At 36.6% G+C, this 18020-nt stretch overlaps 1 protein-coding gene across 1 annotated transcript in view; it reads left to right on the top strand.

The window, feature by feature from the left end:
- Window positions 1–18020, top strand: part of LOC106464415 (protein cappuccino-like) — a 67378-nt gene that overhangs the window by 15890 nt on the left and 33468 nt on the right. Inside the window, exons 7-8 of the mRNA XM_022392117.1 lie at window positions 6–267; window positions 10873–10969. Of these exons, the coding sequence (XP_022247825.1) occupies window positions 6–267; window positions 10873–10969 (359 nt within the window). The remainder of the gene's footprint in view (window positions 1–5; window positions 268–10872; window positions 10970–18020) is intronic.

Here is an 18020-nt window from a genome sequence, read left to right as displayed (position 1 = left end):
ACGTCTCTGGAATCCCTCCTCCTCCTCCTCCTCCACCAGTCTCTGGAATCCCTCCTCCTCCTCCTCCTCCACCAGTCTCTGGAATCCCTCCTCCTCCTCCTCCACCACCAGTCTCTGGAATCCCTCCTCCTCCACCACCATGCTTTGGAGTTCCACCAAGACTTCCAGGAATGGGTCCAAGTGCACCCCCACCTCCTTTGTCAGGATCAGGCCCAGCACCATTTCCAGCACCACCCACAGGAGGTTGGTATGGAGCATATTCTGTAGGTAAGTTAAGTCTTAGGGTTTCATCTGAGTAGATAGAGAACTGTATTTTCCACATAGACTGGGAAACTACAAAAATCTCTAGGCCTGTATGGGACACTATGTCTTCTCCAAAATATTTAGGAAGCAAGAAGTTTCAGGTGTTTGCCAAGCATATTAAGCTGTTAATTTAAATTATTGAGTTTCACCTTTGCAATCACTTCAACAGATCAAAAGTTTGAACTTGCTTATGCTTTTCATTCCCAGATCCTGTTTCAGAAATGCTAGTCATCTCTCCACAGAACTAACAGTTATTAAATTGCATCACTTCCAAAAAAATCTTTGAGTTTGCCAAGTCTTGAATAAAATTCCCGCCTCTACATGTATTAATATGTACTGTGCCAGTGTATGATGCAGTCAGAATTAGACTATAGTTTGCCATCAGTAGGAAGGTGAGACAGCCTTTATGTGCAATAAACCCCATCAGAGCACTACATCTTAATAAAATCTCATTTTCTCCTCAATACTACTGTGTTAAGATGTTTCATCTCAGAAGTACAGAATTCTTGCATTGTATTTTTTACTTTAACTTTGAATTAAAATACTATTTGACTTATTGTTTCTTGCACTCGAGTACAACAGATATTCTTTCCTATAAATTATGTAATATAAAAATCAAACATAAAAAAAACAACAGGTAAATATTTCATGGATCATCTAAATTTGCCTATCGATGTTTCTGACATCTGCTGAGGTCCTGACATTCCTCAACAAGAGCCATTTACTGCTATAATGGTGATTGGAGGCATTTTGACAATCCGTGATATTACTGCCATTGTGCATCAGGTGGTTGGTTTTATTCTACCTTATTCATCTCAGAACCAGGATTCTTAACCACCTGCTTCTGTTGCTTCAGCTGAGCCTTTCCCATCTTTAGATGGTTTTGATCAGCTTTTTTAACCAACTGCTTTTTACTTCTGATTCCTCTCTTCTTGACAAGGATCAAGTAATTCCACCTTCATCTTTTGCTGTATTTGATTACACATGTGTGTGACATTCTCCCTGTTTTCCTTTTCTTGGGCTACCTTTTTCTTCTGACTATCTTCTCTTCCCCCCTTCTTCAGATATTTGTGTTCATGCTGATTCCTTTTTTTCTTACCTTTGTCCTGACCTTCAGATCCAGCATCATCTTGTGATGCTTTTACCATGGCATATGGTCAAGAACTGTCTTGTTTTTCTCCTTTCTTATATCTCTCTTTTCCTTAGTCTGCTTGTCTTCATCTTTTGCTTGCTCAACTTCTTTGCTATATGTCCACACTTCACCAACTTTCAGAAGCCTAACATCACAACTCTGTCAACTTTACAAGAGAAACTTGCACATACCTGTTCTCCAATGTGACTTTGATTTATTCTACCATTGTATCTCAGTTGACTTGGATACTTTGTTTCTGAGATTTACTTAGCTGGGATGCCTTACTTTTTAGAGTTAACCTCTCTGTCTTATCTCAGTGACCTCCATGTTGCACCCTACCTGAAGAGCTTTTTGAAGGAGTTCCTTATACTTTGGAATCTTGAGCTGAGATAGCTCATCAGTAGTTCTCTACCCACTTTGATTTTCTGCATTTCTCTGTTTCATCAGGTTTCTTTTTCTCTAGAATCTCCTAGGGCTAACCCCTCTCTTGCTCTTTGTCTTCTTGCTACCATCTGATGTCCCCCCTCCCTCTCTGAGGATTAATTATCATTAATATTGGCTCCAATCCAGTAAAAGCTTGGCTGGCACAATTGGGAACTCCCTTTGCAGAAGACCATTGGGTTGCACAAATGCTTTCACAGGGTCTTTTCCAGGCCTACCAAGCTTAATCTCCTCTTTCACCTATGTCTGTTTTTTTTATTTCCCCTCTCAGATCCTTTGCATTTTTGGTGCCTGGAGTCTGTGTCTTCTCTAAATACTATAAACGCTGTGGAATAGGTCTTCAATCCTACTCTGCTGTTTTACTATTATCTTTTTTGTCAATTTCAAGAAGACAGGAGATTGGTGACCTATCATAGATCTATCACACTTGAAGCAATTTTTGACATCTCTTGGTTCAAAATAGATGGGTACTTTTTCCCAGAATGTAGATGAAAAAGACTGTATTGGATGCTTTTATCTGTATTCCATTTTGTCTTTCTGTCCATTGCTTCCTTTGGATCTTGTAAAACACAAAAAATTTCATTTGAAAACTCTTCCCTTTGGGCTGACTACATCCCCATATGTTTTCAATCAGTCATGAGGGCTTTTTGCAAGGAGGGATACATTCCTTAGGTTTACAGTTCACTACTGTATGACGATTGGATGAGTAACCACTGCTTCAACTTCCCTTTTCTTTCTGGAGTTGTATTCTTTGCATTTACTGGTCAAGCTCTTCAAATATGTATAGCCTCTCACTCGGTATCTCTTTCACTTATGGATCTTTCTCAGTTTGAATGCAAAGTGGGATTAACCTTCTACTTTACATCTTCAAGACATGCAACTTCTAGCTACCAAGCTCTCATGTCTCATTCTCTTCTTGTGTGAAAGGTTCTGTCTCTTTTGGGGACTCTCTCTTCTCTCAAGTCCCTTGTTCCTTTTGGCTGCACCCATATGCATCCCTTTCACTGGACTCTGGACAGTCAGTGGAGTATGTCCAGAAATCCACTGACTTCTCTTATATCTCTTCTTCCTTCTCTTCACCTTTTATTGATGTTGTGACTCATTTAATCCTACATAATCTGGGCATCCATCTTCCCCCCACCTCTCCTAAACTTACATCTGTTTACTGATGCTTCTTTGCCTGGGTGGGGCAGGAGTCTGGACACCTGTACCATTTCTTGGGTTTGGTTTTCAGTGTAACATTCTCTACAAATTTACATTTTTAAGATGCTGCTACTCTGTCTCATCTGTCTAGTCATCTTGTCATGATCCATTAAGACAATTCCATTGTTGTTTTTTTCACCAACTGACAGAGTGGCACTCTTTCTCAGGACCTCTGTTTCCTTGTTTTAGACTCTCTCTTTTGGGTTCACAACCACCACATTTGGTTGTTGGCTTATCTTGACCCAGGAGCTTTAAACCTGGTGATGGAACTTTTCCTACACAGTGGTCTCTATATCCTCGTTTTTCAGTGGATTTTTTTCCACTTTAGTAGTCCTCTCATCCATGCCTTTGTGACTCCCTTCATCATTAAGCTTCAACTTTTTTGGTCTCTAGTCCCAGACTCTGCATCTCTGGTGATGGATAATCTGAATCAAGATTGATCCAATCTCTCTCTGTATGTCTATCCTCCTCTTCAAATTCTTCTGAAAGTTCAGTCTCTTATTTGAAACATCCCTTGCATAGTTTCTATCATTGTTCTTCTTTGGCCTGTTCAATTGTGATTTCCACTCCTTTGCCTTTTGACATCCCAGAAACCTCTTTCATATTGGAAATCCTTTGTATTTCAGCTTCAGACATTCATGTTTCACCATGCCATCATCTTCACCCATGGCTTTTGTTCAGTCTCTTGCAAGGTGGGCAGGAGTTTCTTGCAGAGTATCCTATTTTCTTGCTCCATCTTATTAGCTATTCACCCTTGCACTTTTATCAATCCAAAGGATTTGTTTACCATTGATGGGCCATTGGACACTTCCTTCCTCCAGGTTGTGTGACTCTTCTCCATCTTACTTACTTTTTTTACTTGGCTTTTCAAGGGCAAATGGCAATGTTTTCTCTTGCTATGGAATTCCTCTTCATCTAGTAATTTATATCAACTTTTACCAGATCAGTTTATTAGCTCATGCAGCTAGTTTATTCCAATATGGATGATGACACTTTAAATCAATTTCATGTCTCCTTCCATCAGATGCATCATCTCAAAATTCTCTTGCTTCTAGCCCATCAACATTCCCTGAATGACATCTTGCAAGCAGAGATGTGGATGATCCCTGAAACCTTAGTGTCACATGCCTTACACCTAATTGTGGTTTCATCTACCTCTTGCTTTTGCCATTCTCCAATCTACAGATAGGATCTACGGAATCAGTTTTTAATTATTTTATTTTGTAGGTGCCATAACTAACTTATTATTTATATTTATTATATATTATGGAGAAAAAAGTGGCTGGTGTTGTATCACAGGGGATACTTCACTCTCCCAAAATTGAGTTGACAATAACAGACAGTATTCAGCCCATATGTTCCTGCTCATTGTCTGCTGTTAAGATAGGGTTTTCCACAAGACTGCTTCAACAATATATATATATATATATGTAAATTATATTACTTTTCAAGCCATACTTCAGGGTTAAAAAAGTCAACAACACCAGATGTGATTCTACCTTTACACCTGGCTAGTACCTGTCATCCATATTTGTGGTAACTGGCTATATTCTGTCAGTGTGGGACCTTGTACTAATGTGGTGATTCCTGTTTAATCTGAACACTTTTGTAACATTGTTCCCCATGCAATTTCCTCTCTCTCATTTTCTTTCCCTTTCCCCTCTTCGGGTCAGTGTAACACCGTTGGTAGGAGACTGAATGATGCACCCCTTGATCGAAAGCTGGGCTGTGACGTTTACCTAGAAGTGCATTACAGATCACCTCATTATATAAACCATTCCTGATGGTTATGCCAGTCGTATTGGTTTTGCATTCTGGATGGGATGTATGTCTGGGATGGTTCCTCCATGCATCTGCTTATCCTGGTAAGCATTTTTACATAAGTGCATCTCTTGTAGTGTAATGCCTGACTTATTACACTAGATTCACTAAACATTTTTTTCTCTTCCAACCACCTCAGACACTGAGATATACTGCCTGATTGAGCATTCTTTACGTTTCACTCACCAGTGTGACACTTTAGCACCATGCAGGAGGTTCTTGACACTACCTTTTTGCTCTACCACTTTAATTGGGTGGGGAAATGCATGAAATGGCTTCAGTCTACTACCAATTGATGCTCCACTAGATCCCCTTCCCTTCCCTAATGGGTGATACATTCCAGGAGTATTACTTTTTGGGAAGGAGCTAACCTTTTTAATTTCTTTATCTTCACCAGCCCCTCCACTATCTTGTCAAAGTGGGATTCTAGCTATCACTTCTGCGGAGTAGATGAGTAGTATTTCTTAAGTTAACATTTTTCTTACCTGAAAATGTTTTTCACATAGATTCTCACCTTCTACCCTGCTTTTCCTCTTCAGATGTATTTTCTTTGCCTTTGTTAAGGTGTGAGTGCTTATTGGGTTTACTGAGTATGAATGAGTTGCCCTCCTGTTGGCAGAGGACTATAATTTAATGTTGATTGAATCATGGAATGGTGCTGTACATTAATATATGTGTGTAAGAGTGGGAATTTTTTCAAGGTTTGGCATATTCACAGTCATTTTTTGCCACTGGTGTGAGGTTATTAGTTATCAGCTCTGTGGAGAGGTGAGTATCTATCTGAAATACATTTTTAGGTAAGAAAAATGTTAAATTTATTCTTACACATCAAATTTAGTGTAATAAAATTGAAGACAGTGTAGGAGCTATTAGGGAATACTAAAGCAGTGGAATTTTGCATACTTCAACCACATAATTAATGCTTGTAGTGGTGCCTTGTCAGGAAACCATTTATTATGTTAAAGTTTATATGTTTTTGACATGTGATCTCTTCAACATCACATGCAAAAGCTGTTAGTTCTGCATTTATCACTAGTAGCACTGCTTTTCATAGTAGCACTGCTGTGGTTTTAATGATTTTTACATTGAAACAGTGCCAAAATCTGATGATAAAAACTATTAGTGAATGATGTGTAGTCATCACTGAGAAAGATGGTTTTATAAAATTTACCTGAAATATGAATGTAGAAGAAAAATCATTGTCAATATCAGTCACATCTATCAGAAGATAACTTAATCTGAAACACTGCTTGTTTCATTATTAAACTCAGTTGAAAAGTCTTGTATTCAATTCAGTGCACAGTGTAATTAAATTAAAATTAAAATAATCTGAGCCAGTAAGGAAAAAACGAACTTAACCTGGCCAGTTCGTGTGCCTTCAGATTTTCCCCTTTCAACAGAAGTGCAAACAACAAAGTGGTTTCAAGATTAGCTAGAATATTTCAAATGAATTTTATCATTTTATGCATTGAAACCTGTGGGTTTTTTTTTTGTAGTAAGTAACTACGTTGTAATGAAACTTCTAGTTAACCATCAGTATATTACAACCATTATATATGAATTGCATGCCACAACCTTGTATTTACTTCTTTGTATAATGGCTACAGTTTATAGTATATCTCACCCAGAAAATTAACTAGGTAGATGCCAAACAAAGTCTTGAATGGGATATCTTAACCATTTTAAGCTGGCTTATTGTTCTAGGCAACACATTTTTGTCTTCATTATTTATGCAAGATGCCAGAGTGGCATTTTCAGATCATTTAGGTTTTATTTTAGAATTTGGCTTTCTGAGAAGCCTAAAGACTAGCTTTTATGAGATGCTGAATATTTCTAGATGAAACCCTAAGACAAAATGTTTTAAATATACAACTATGAATTGTGAAACATAATTCAGATTGAATACTAACTAGAATTTGTTTATCATGATGATCTACTTTACCCTGATGAATAAATAATTTTATAATTTCAGAATGCATTGTTTGTTATTTAGTGTACATTTGCAATAAATTACAAAAAGAGTTGTAACATCATACTGCTTGAAAGCTTCTTATGGTTATTGGCATCATATGATTTTAAGATTGATTTGAAATGCTACTAGGGAAAGAACTATGAAGTACAAACATGGTATTCAAGAATGCATTTGCCCTACCTTAAAGATTACATCAACTCAACTATGAGAAAGCATAATGTCCATGTAAAAGAATATATGAATGCAGCAATAGGTGTGAAGTGTTTTTTGTTGTTGTTGTACTTAAGAAGTGTACAACAAATTTGTCAAATTGGCTCGTATACAAATTATGAACTGACTTTATGTTTCCTAGTTACTACTTCAGGAAACAAAACACTTAATGTTAAGTTTGATGTTCATATGTCACTATTTCAATGAAGTGAATGTGCACAATCTTCTGATGTACCTGTTAACTTTCACAACATAATACAAGTTAGACATCAATCTGTGATGTACCTGTTAACTTTCACAACATAATACAAGTTAGACATCAATCTGTGATGTACCTGTTAACTTTCACAACATTATACAAGTTAGACACCCATCTGTGATGCACCTGTTAACTTTCACAACATAATACAAGGTAGATTCCATTCTATCAAGTACCCAGGACCACTCTGAAGAGAGGGATCTGGGGTATTTTGTGCTGGGATCTCAACTTAAAAAGCCTTCTCAATATGAATTATTCTTTAGTATACATATATATATGTGTGTGTGTGTGTGTCTATATATATTCATTACTAGAAGAGTGTCAAATACAATTACTTATTACTGGTATAGAGTAACAAAATATAATCACACATTACCAGCAAAGAGAATCAAATATGGACACTCATTATTAGCAGAGAGTGTTAAATAGATTCCGAGACGGTACTTACCTCCTTTCACAAGATTAGCTATTCTCATTCAGTGCTGCCCTCTATATCACTAGTTTGTGATTGCATTCTGGTACTCTATGTAAAATAAGGAGCTATCATATTTTGATACTCTCTGCCAGTAATAAGTGTTCATATTTAGGGCTGTGTGATTAATTTGATTATCTATGAGCATCAGTTCAATCTATTAATGTCAAAAATAACCAATTAATTGAAATTAGTGTTTCAGGTTATTACTGTTTTCAATTACTCCAACCTATCTAGTATTTATGATTTTTTATTATTGTTTTCTATTAATTCCAGTTTGTCCAGTTTAATCCATTAAGGTCACAAATCACAAAAATAATCAAACAATTGACATTAAGTTTTCCAATTATTACTATTTTGGATTATTTCAATTATCCAAGTAATAAGAATATTGATAACTCTGTACTAGTAATGAGTGTCTGTATTTGATATTCTCTAATAATAATAATAATAATAATGAGTGTTCATATTTGATACTCTCTGTCAGTAATGAGTGTCCATATTTGATACTCTGTGCTAGTAATGAGAGATGTTATAATTTTTCTGATAATGTATTTCCAATGGGTACTTTCTGCTCACAAGATTAGCTATTCTTGTTCAGTGCTGCCCTCAATATGCAAACTTTTCATAACGCATGCTACAAGTCTTGCTCACCCCCCCCTTCTGTTGGAAATATGTTCCAATATGTCTCTTATGCAAATCATCATGCGTAATCTTTTAACCAACAGTAGCATGACATGCTCACATGATGCATGTGACTCCCTCTACACTCTTCTACCAAATCTTCATTTCTCATTTGGCAGGGTTCTAGTTCAGACGTTTTTTGTGTGCTAATGCTAACGTGTTATGACGGGACATTTGTTCCCACCAAAAGTGGTTTCTTTTTTAACTTAACATTTAATTTATTTTCTACCATAACTCATTTCAATTTGTCGCTATCTCTTTTGGCAAAACTTGATCACTTATGAGTTCTGTTTTGTATTATGAATTCCGAAGTTCATGTTACCACTTCGGGAGTCACACCAACAATTAATGTTCAATGACGAGGAACCCATTTTGAGACTAATAATGCTTGGAGATGGCGTGAATGGGTAATGAAGAAAAACTTTAATATAAGTTTAACATAACAGCAAATGTACAATGTTTCTCAGGTTTCAGGTGCTGGCAACCTGACAATAGATCTTTCTACTTTTATACATCGGGAGATGGAACCCTACATGGGTAAACTTTTGTCCCCTGACATCCCCCAGGTTCCTCCTGAATTGGTGGAAATTCGACAGAATGATGAGGATTTTGATCATCTTTTCCTGCTTCCAGAGTTTGCCGTTTCTTCCCACTTGCTACCCTAGGAATTATCTAGGCCTAATTCAGTCTTCACGGTTTTTGTGTCTCAGGTTTGGGATGTTTTATCCCTTTGCTCTGTATATTATTCCCTTGACCTTCTTTATCACATGAAACCTTATCTCAACCATTTTGGTTTTCCCTCCCTTCCCAGATATTCGGGTAAATGCTGATCACTTTGTCTCTCAATTAAGTGAGGGGATCAGCCTGCCCCCCCCCCACACAAGGCCATAAGATGAGCATGCCCTTTCTTACCATTGGATTAGCAATTGTTGTGTTTGTTGTTACCTCTTTCTACCTCTTTTGGGGGGTTTCTCCCAATTATAATGTTAGTTTTCCCCATTTCCAATATTCTCTCCTTCATCTTACCCTAACCACCCATCTACGGTATCTTTCTTCCATACATCTCCTCTCTGAGGCACTCCACAGAAATCCTGAAGGGCTTTCTGTGGATACCCAGCACATTTTTTCTTCCACATCAGCCCGCATTTCTTCCTTGGCTCTGGCATTACACATGTGGTTTCTCTGCTGTTGGGACCTTATTGATAGGGATGCTGTGTTGGCCTGGATCAGTTTACCCACTCCATATCTACAGGACTTGCTTCTTGCCTCATTTTTGTGATGTCATGTTTTTGGTACTATCCCAGAAACTATTGATTGATCTTTGGGTTACATCAGCCCATCAGCAATCCACCCTCATGTCCTTTGTCACCCGTTTGTCTTAGTCAGAGTCTCATATTTCCATATCCAGTCCTTCATCCTTCTAATCCTAACCTCTTTCTACTAATTGGGGATTTCCTCAACAACAAAACATCCATTGTCAACAGTATCTGTGACTACCCTGTGGGTTTGGGGCCAGTAGGAGCTTGACTGTTGGACTTTCTACCTCACTGGTGTCCCTTTGTCCAGAATCAATTGGTGATACAAGTTCTGTCAGAAGGGTGGGGGGGGGGGGGGTGTAAGGCTTGTGTTCTGAAAAGTTTGCATATAGAGGGCAGCATTGAACGAGAATAGCTAATCTTGTGAGCGGAAGGTACCTATTGGAAATACATTATCAGTATAGGAAAATTATAACATCTTTAATTACTGGCACATAGTATCAAATATGGACACGCTTTACTGACAGAGTATCAAATATGAGCACTCATTATTATTATTATTATTAGAGAATATCAAATACAGACACTCATTACTAGTACAGAGTTATCAATATTTTTATTACTTGGATAATTGAAATAATCCAAAATAGTAATAATTGAAAACTTAATGTCAATTGTTTGATTATTTTTGTGATTCGTGTCCTTAATGGATTAAACTGGACAAACTGGAATTAATAGAAAACAATAATAAAAAATCATAAATACTAGATAGGTTGGAGTAATTGAAAACAGTAATAACCTGAAACACTAATTTCAATTAATTGGTTATTTTTGTGACATTAATAGATTGAATTGATGCTCATAGATAATCAAATTAATCACACAGCCCTAAATATGAACACTTATTACTGGCAGAGAGCATCAAAATATGATTGCTCCTTATTTTCATAGAGTACCAGAATGCAATTGCACACTAGGGATAATTTTACATTGTCTTTATTGTATATCATGTTTTATTTCCAGATCAGTTAATCATAGAGTTAATTTGTATTCACTGCAGCTTATGTTTTATTATTTCCTAATGAATTACTTTATGCATTTTCATTCTGCTCCTAACAGGTAGGAAGCCACCAGTCACTCCTACTGTTCCAATGAAGCCCCTGTACTGGACTAGAATTCAGGTTCCTGTCCAAGAGTCAGAACTTGATGGTTCAAGGTCCATAGAACTATATTTTTTACTGAGATAGGGAATTATTGCTAAATGCTAGTTATATTGCTTATACTAGTTGTTAGAATTCGACTCATCAGAGACAAAGTATAAAACACTAACTAAAGTATTATCATTTTTGTGCTACTAATGCTGCAGACTACATGTAAAACTTTCAGTAATGTTTGTAGTCATTACATTTTAAAAGTAATTTTTTTAGAATATGGTACTATAGAAAACTTCCATTTGCAGTTCTTTTGAGAGTTGTATATTTATTGAAATATTTGTACATTCACAGTGTAAGTACACATTAGACCCAAGAATATTTCAGGTATAGACACTGTTGCAAAATGTTTGGTAATCAGATTTATTTTTCAAACAAATTTCAAACATCTACTGCAAGATAAGAATGCAATTAAGTTGAGAAGCTTACATTATTTTTTTATTTTTTATTTTTTTTTCCCTGTATCAGTTGTGACTGCCTATGCTTGTTGAAGAGGAAGTGCATTATCACCTAGGCTACATATGGACTACAGTCACTGCCACAATAAGCAGTGGAGTAGAGACTTTATCACCAGCACTTGACAAATCTAATTGTTTGTTGTCTGGAACTAGAAAACGTTGACTCCAGATTGGTGAAAACACCTTAATTGTGTCAGTGGACACGTAAAAATATACACAATATTCTCTATTGTCTATGTTTAATAACTGGAGTTGTTGACATTTTCAGCAGTTCAAACAATTCAACATATAACTGTTAGATTAAGTTGAGTTGAAACATGTAAATGTGCAGAGAGATGGATACAGTTATTCAAGGTGAAGTTTGTTAGTTTTAGTTTTATATGAATGCAAATTGACTATTATGCCTTTTTTAACCCTTTGCACTGGGAAATACACATCCCTGCTGCACTAAATGGGTTAAGATTCAGTAAGTTTGGTGCCAGAAAGGTGATGGTGTGTGGGGTTATCCTGATAATTTATCCATCTAAATGTTTATTGTGTTTACGCTTCTAGGAATCTCATTCAAGGAAACACAATATAAAGAAAGTTTAAAAAAGGTGCAGTATTATCAGTGAATCATCTCAGTATGCTCAGGCAATTCCATTATAGTGTAATGAATGTGTTGAAACAGATGTCATACAGAACTATGTTTTTGGACTTTTCTCTAAAGGAGGTTCATCTAAATTTGTTGCAGACCACAGAAAATTCAAAGTTTTCAAATGGGGCTTTGCTCCCCACCCCCACCCAAAAACCCTTATCATTGATGCTGTCCATTGGAATGCTATCAGGTGGCTGCCACTCCCTGGATCAGCATTAAAGACTGAATCCACCCCTGTGTTTGTATTGTAGGGAGTTGGGAGATTTCACTACTACAAGTTTCTCAGCTTCAAAGATAAACTTTTGTATTTATATTATTTTTTAAATGTTATATATTTTGTTAGTGTAGTGAGATGCTTTTTTCACCTCAGTATGACATAGAACTTAACTCATTCTTCTTTTTTTATATTGTCTTTGTATTAGAAAGATTTTGATGATTTAATACTGTCGATAAATGGTTTTGATATTTACATTTTCTAGTTTCCAAGAAAGATACCTCAACCTCCACTAAAATACTCCAGCATAACATTAAAAGCTACACAGTAGTCAGTCATGACTATGGATTAGGGTGGTCCTTATTTTTGAAGTTTTGATTTACAACACCCTCACCCCCTCATCTTGTTCCAATATACAAGAAATCACACCAAATATTATACATAGCGAATATCATTCAGGGGCTGCTCAAGGTAGTTGAAGTTTTACTTTGTAGTTCACATTATATCTGCAAATTATGAATATTCTAAATTCTAGAAGGTTCTAGATTATTCTGGAATGTTCTAGCATATTATTATTAACTTTTCTATAACATTCTAGAATATTGGAGCATATCCTGGAATATTCCAGAGTACACCACATTATTCAAAATGTTCAAGAACATTTCATATATATGATCTGTGCTGTCACTTTCTGTTTCTGGAATATTCTGTATGACATGACAGTATTTTCCAAAATTTCTACAAGACAGATTCAGGTCAGCTAACCTAGAGGTGATTATCAAGAGCTTCTTGAATAGCTGTAACTTTTCTAGGTGGCATCCACCATCTTGAAGTCTGATTTATAGCACTTGAAGCACTGTATCATGCACGATGGCTGGCCAAAGAATTATATGCCTTCATTGTCTGGATGTTTATGAGACAGTTTAAGCTCACTGGCTGTGAGGAAAGGGGACTTAATGACATCTGCATCTTGCAATGCTCTTAACTTCCTGCAATGCCTTGTTAATTATAAGAATGTAAATCCTGCTGTTTTAAAATGTGCATGTCAAATATTCCAAAACATACTTACCTCTGCTGACACTATAACTATTTCTCGATCTCCAGGGTTTTTGCTCTTTGCCCATCTAAGCATTGAAAACACTTGTTCCAGTCTTTATATACCCTGCTCGACTGCCCTTGGCAAATTCTAATTTGCAAATTTCTCCACCAAATTCAATGCTCCCTCTATCTAGGTACTGTATATAGGCACCTCATTCAGATAATGTAATCACATTTTCTCGACAAAACGTTCGGTACAGGTTTCTATAAACAGAAGTGTTGTGATTATTCACATAATTTATCTTGTGACTTTGGACATAATTGGCGTGACTACAGTTATATCTACGCTTATATTTATAAATTAATTAATTAAAAAAAATAACCAATGGGTATGAATTCCTGAATTAAAGTTTCTACTACAGAGGCCAACCAGACATCTTCTCTTTCATCTCTGCTATATGATGTTTGTCATTGGCCAGGTGAGGGGCCACTCTCAGTTGAGACTGTTTGCGATATGATCCATTGCGAGATGGAGTCATATATGCAGACTGAGGGTGTCTCTCCAAGGGGTACCGAGTTGGCTTTTGCAAATGACTCGGGATCAGTTGGAGAGAATTCATACTTTTTCCAGCTCCTTTTTTTACAAGGTCAGCCTCAACAGAGAATCCTTTTGATCAGCCACCTCCAGCCCCTTTTGTCCAGTTTGTTACTCGGGTTTGTGAGGTTTGGGGGGTTATTCCTATTGCCTTTGACTCTACTCTTTCCTTGTTAGTGGAAAGGATGGCTAGAAACTACTTGGTTTCCTCCTTCTCCTGACATTCCTGTTCATGCTGGGAGATTTGCTGCTCAGTTATGCAATGAGATAGCTAAGCTTTATTCCCCATGTTTATCCGAACAGCATGCTTTGGCATTTCACCACCAGGAATATTTAGATTCCTAATGGATGGAACCATTTTTCAATCTGTGGGGTTCTAGATTGGAACCTGTGATCACTTTGAACAGACTATAGTTTTCTTGGATTTGTCTTACACTCAATACTGTCCTGAGGTATTTATCTTCGATCCAACTTTTGTTGAAAGCCTATCAACATTCCCCTCAGCAATTTGAGGACAAGTTGGGGACTTTGCTGACATCTACTTCAGTCAGCTTGTCTTCTTCAGTTCTTTCTCTGGTTTCTTGGCTGGTTTGTTGTTGGAATTTACTGGGAAGAGATGTCTTGTTAGAAATTGTTCGTTTCCAATCTTCTGCCCTCAGGGAGTTATGGGAAACTCTATTTCTCCATCTCACGAGGTTTGCCGGAATTCCAATGATGTTGGAATCATGAAATGATTCAGCTTGTTTACATTCTTCTTTATCATTGTTAGCTTCTCACCTTTCTGATGCTAATTTAGGAGTGTCAGCTCGTAGTGTTTCCCGACCTCCTCCTTCGGGTTCCCAGGTCTATTGGTTCCCATAATAAAGTCTGTCTGTATTCTCGAGGATCTTCGACTCGGACGGATCATCAACAATGGCGTCAGTGACTATTCTGTGGGTGAAGGAGCAGTGGGAGCACGATTTCATCACTTTCTGGACATCTAGAGCTTTAACCTTTCTCTTAAGTTGTATTTTTTGTTGTTGTTTGCTTGTGGATGTTGTCAGTCGGAGTTGTTTGCACTCCATGTGCATTGGACTCTTTATCAATTCACATTTCTCCTGCTTTACCCCAACGAGGTCTTTCAAAGACTTTGGCAGCTAGGGAAAGGGAAAGATCCTTCTCACCAATAAATTTGTCAGCCATTTCTCACCTTTATAACCACTCCAATCCTGATTGTTTGTTATGTCCTGTTAGGACCCTCAAGTGTTATGTGGCTCATACTAACTTTTTTAGAGGTTGTAGGAATCGATTGTTCATTCATTAGAAATCTTATATTTCTTGTGACTTATCTCCCATTACTCTAATGTGGTGGTTCTGTGAATTGATTCACATTGCCTATAATGGATTATCATTACAGGAGAGGAATCTTTTGCATGTTACTTCTCACCAGATTCGTTATATTTCTGTGTCATTAGTCGTCCCGTTGAATTGCCCTCTGGAAGACAAACTGCAGGCTGGTATGTGGACCACTCTTAATACTTTCCTATGATATGCCTGTAATCTCTATAGTGGGAAAACTTTGTTGTACATACGTTTTACTTGTTCTAAATAAATATATATATATTGGCAAAAAGAAGAACATATATATTATATTATTAACAAAATCTGACAACCACCATACTGTGGATATGTGATTAAGCTGATGCGAGATTAATCTTCACTTTGAATTCACACTGCCTTATCAAATATTTAGAGAATACCTTCAATAGCTGGTCAGTTCACTACCAGTGGCAATTACAGCTGCAACATGTTTCCGCATTGATTCCACTAAATATTTACAGATAGATGTAGTGATATGGGACCATTTGTTGCAGCTCTCTGTGAAATGTGGGTAGTAGTGAGCTGTGTCTGCAACATATCAGGATCATCCTGGATGTGCTCAATGAGTTTAATATATGAGGACTATGGTGGCCAAGAAAGGTGGCTGGGGTCCATCTCATTTTCATAAAACCACACCATCCTAATTCTGGCTTTTTATGCTGTAGTATTGTACTCCTTGAGTATGTGGACCAGTAGTGTGCATTGTTAAGTGTGCCTGTTCAGAGATGATATTAAGGTATGCCATTACATTATGCGTACCATCTAGATGATAAAAAGAGCTGTCCCATATCAGCAAAATTTATCCAAAACCAGGGGCCTGAACAGTTAGATACATGTTTCTTCTATCAGTGTTAAATAGTCCAATCTTTTCATTCATGGCACCACTGTAGGCAGATTTAGCAGTTATTCTCAGGCACAATTTATTTGTGGTTTGCCACTCTACTTTGAATGCCAATTTTTTGCAGCTTCTGGTGCATGGCTTTCATGAACACAGGTCTGTCACTGTCAATGTTGAAGTCTGTGGTGAGCTTTTCTATATGTGACTGCCTATTTCTTCTCACAAAATGCAAAATCTGCCAGCCGTCCTTTGGTTCAGTAGCTTCTTGCAGCCTGAATTGCACTTTCTGATGATTGTTTATTTATTCACCAACCACTGCTTGTAAACTCTTGAGACTGTAAGAATTGACACATAAGCCAGGTCTGTTGTTGCTTTCAATGATGCACTAGAGGCACATGCACCATAAATCACATCTTTTTTGAGGTCACTTCTTTCCCAACAAGGAAAATGCCTTGTCTGCTACGGCTTTACATTTTTCAGGTATCAAGGGACATGCTGGGCAATTCACACCATTTAGGACAGGATGGGTCACTTCTATGGAACATACCATTCTCTAATATTATGGTAGGACAGTATATATATATATATGATTGGGGTTGTTTATGAGACTCCAGGCTTGTAAGCCTTCATATTAAGACTTAAGACCTTTGATCAAGTTGCTAAAAGATTGATATAAGACTTAAGACTTATGGTTGACTTGGATGTCTTATTTCATGACCCTGGACCTCTGCTGTAAGACTGAAATCAAGACTTATAACAATGTATAAGTGAAAGTAAAGAAGAATGGATCAATGTGAGAACCATAGTATATCTGTTATATCTAGTGCAAACAAGGCCTTTCATCCAATAACAGGGCTCATAAGGGCAGCTGGGATATGACAGATGTAGTAGTAGTCTAGATGCTACGTATATACTCAGTTACTTGAACAAAATGTTTCAGTGTGAACTAGATTAAGTTGGTGAACTGTACCTTTTATCATTTGTATTTATATCATAGTCAATTGATATTAAGGCTCTGAACATATGATAAAACTGCTGTAAGATTATTTCAAGACACTGCACCTATGATTGAACTGTTGTAAGATTGTAATAAGAGAACATAATATCGCATGTAGTAATTAGTAAAAAACGAAAATTGAACAAACTATCAGAAGACTAAATTAGTGATACTATTTTTGACACATTTGTGCATCCATTTCAGTCTCACATTATCTTCTAGCAAGAAAACTAGTCAACAGGTGGTCATAAAGCATAACCTTTCTTCTAAGAAAAATTATGTAGGGCAAACTGAAAGAAGCACTTTTTCTTTTCATTTGAGAGATTCTGACAATCAAATTGATTGGAAATCAACAAAAATTTTAGACAAAATGAATAACTAAATAAACAAAAGATCTGTCAAATGTTGCGTAATTTCAACACCTCCTAAGGTTGTTTCAAGCTAAACAGCATTCTGACTGCATGTGTCTTTAACTCTTTTTAAGCATAGGCTCAGTACCTGGGATCAACCTTATAACCATTTTGTACTTGTTATAGTCTTCATGCTATAACTTTTCAAATAGTAATCGAATGTTAACAAAATTTGGCAGATTATCAAGAAACATTACAATGCTTTCATATGCAAAATATAATTTTTTTTTTTGTTATCAAGTCTTAAGGTTTGTAAAGCAATGTATTTCTCATGCTTTTTTTTTTTCTTTTTGTCATGTTGGATAGACAACATGCAAAGTAATTTTCATCTTAAGATTAAAAATACTTTTATGCATCAGAAAATTTTCAAATTTCACATGCAAAATCATTATAATGTCCAGATATTCTTTGATAGATAGTTATCAAATGTTTCTTAAGAAAAAACTTTATATTTTATCTCTTATTTTCAGTTACAAATCTCTGTATGGGTTCGGTAGATTTGACTATCTC

The sequence above is a fragment of the Limulus polyphemus genome, unplaced genomic scaffold (genome assembly GCF_000517525.1).
Source record: "Limulus polyphemus unplaced genomic scaffold, Limulus_polyphemus-2.1.2 Scaffold1643, whole genome shotgun sequence".
Lineage (NCBI taxonomy): Eukaryota > Metazoa > Arthropoda > Merostomata > Xiphosura > Limulidae > Limulus > Limulus polyphemus.
This window is presented reverse-complemented; position numbering and strand designations above follow the sequence as displayed.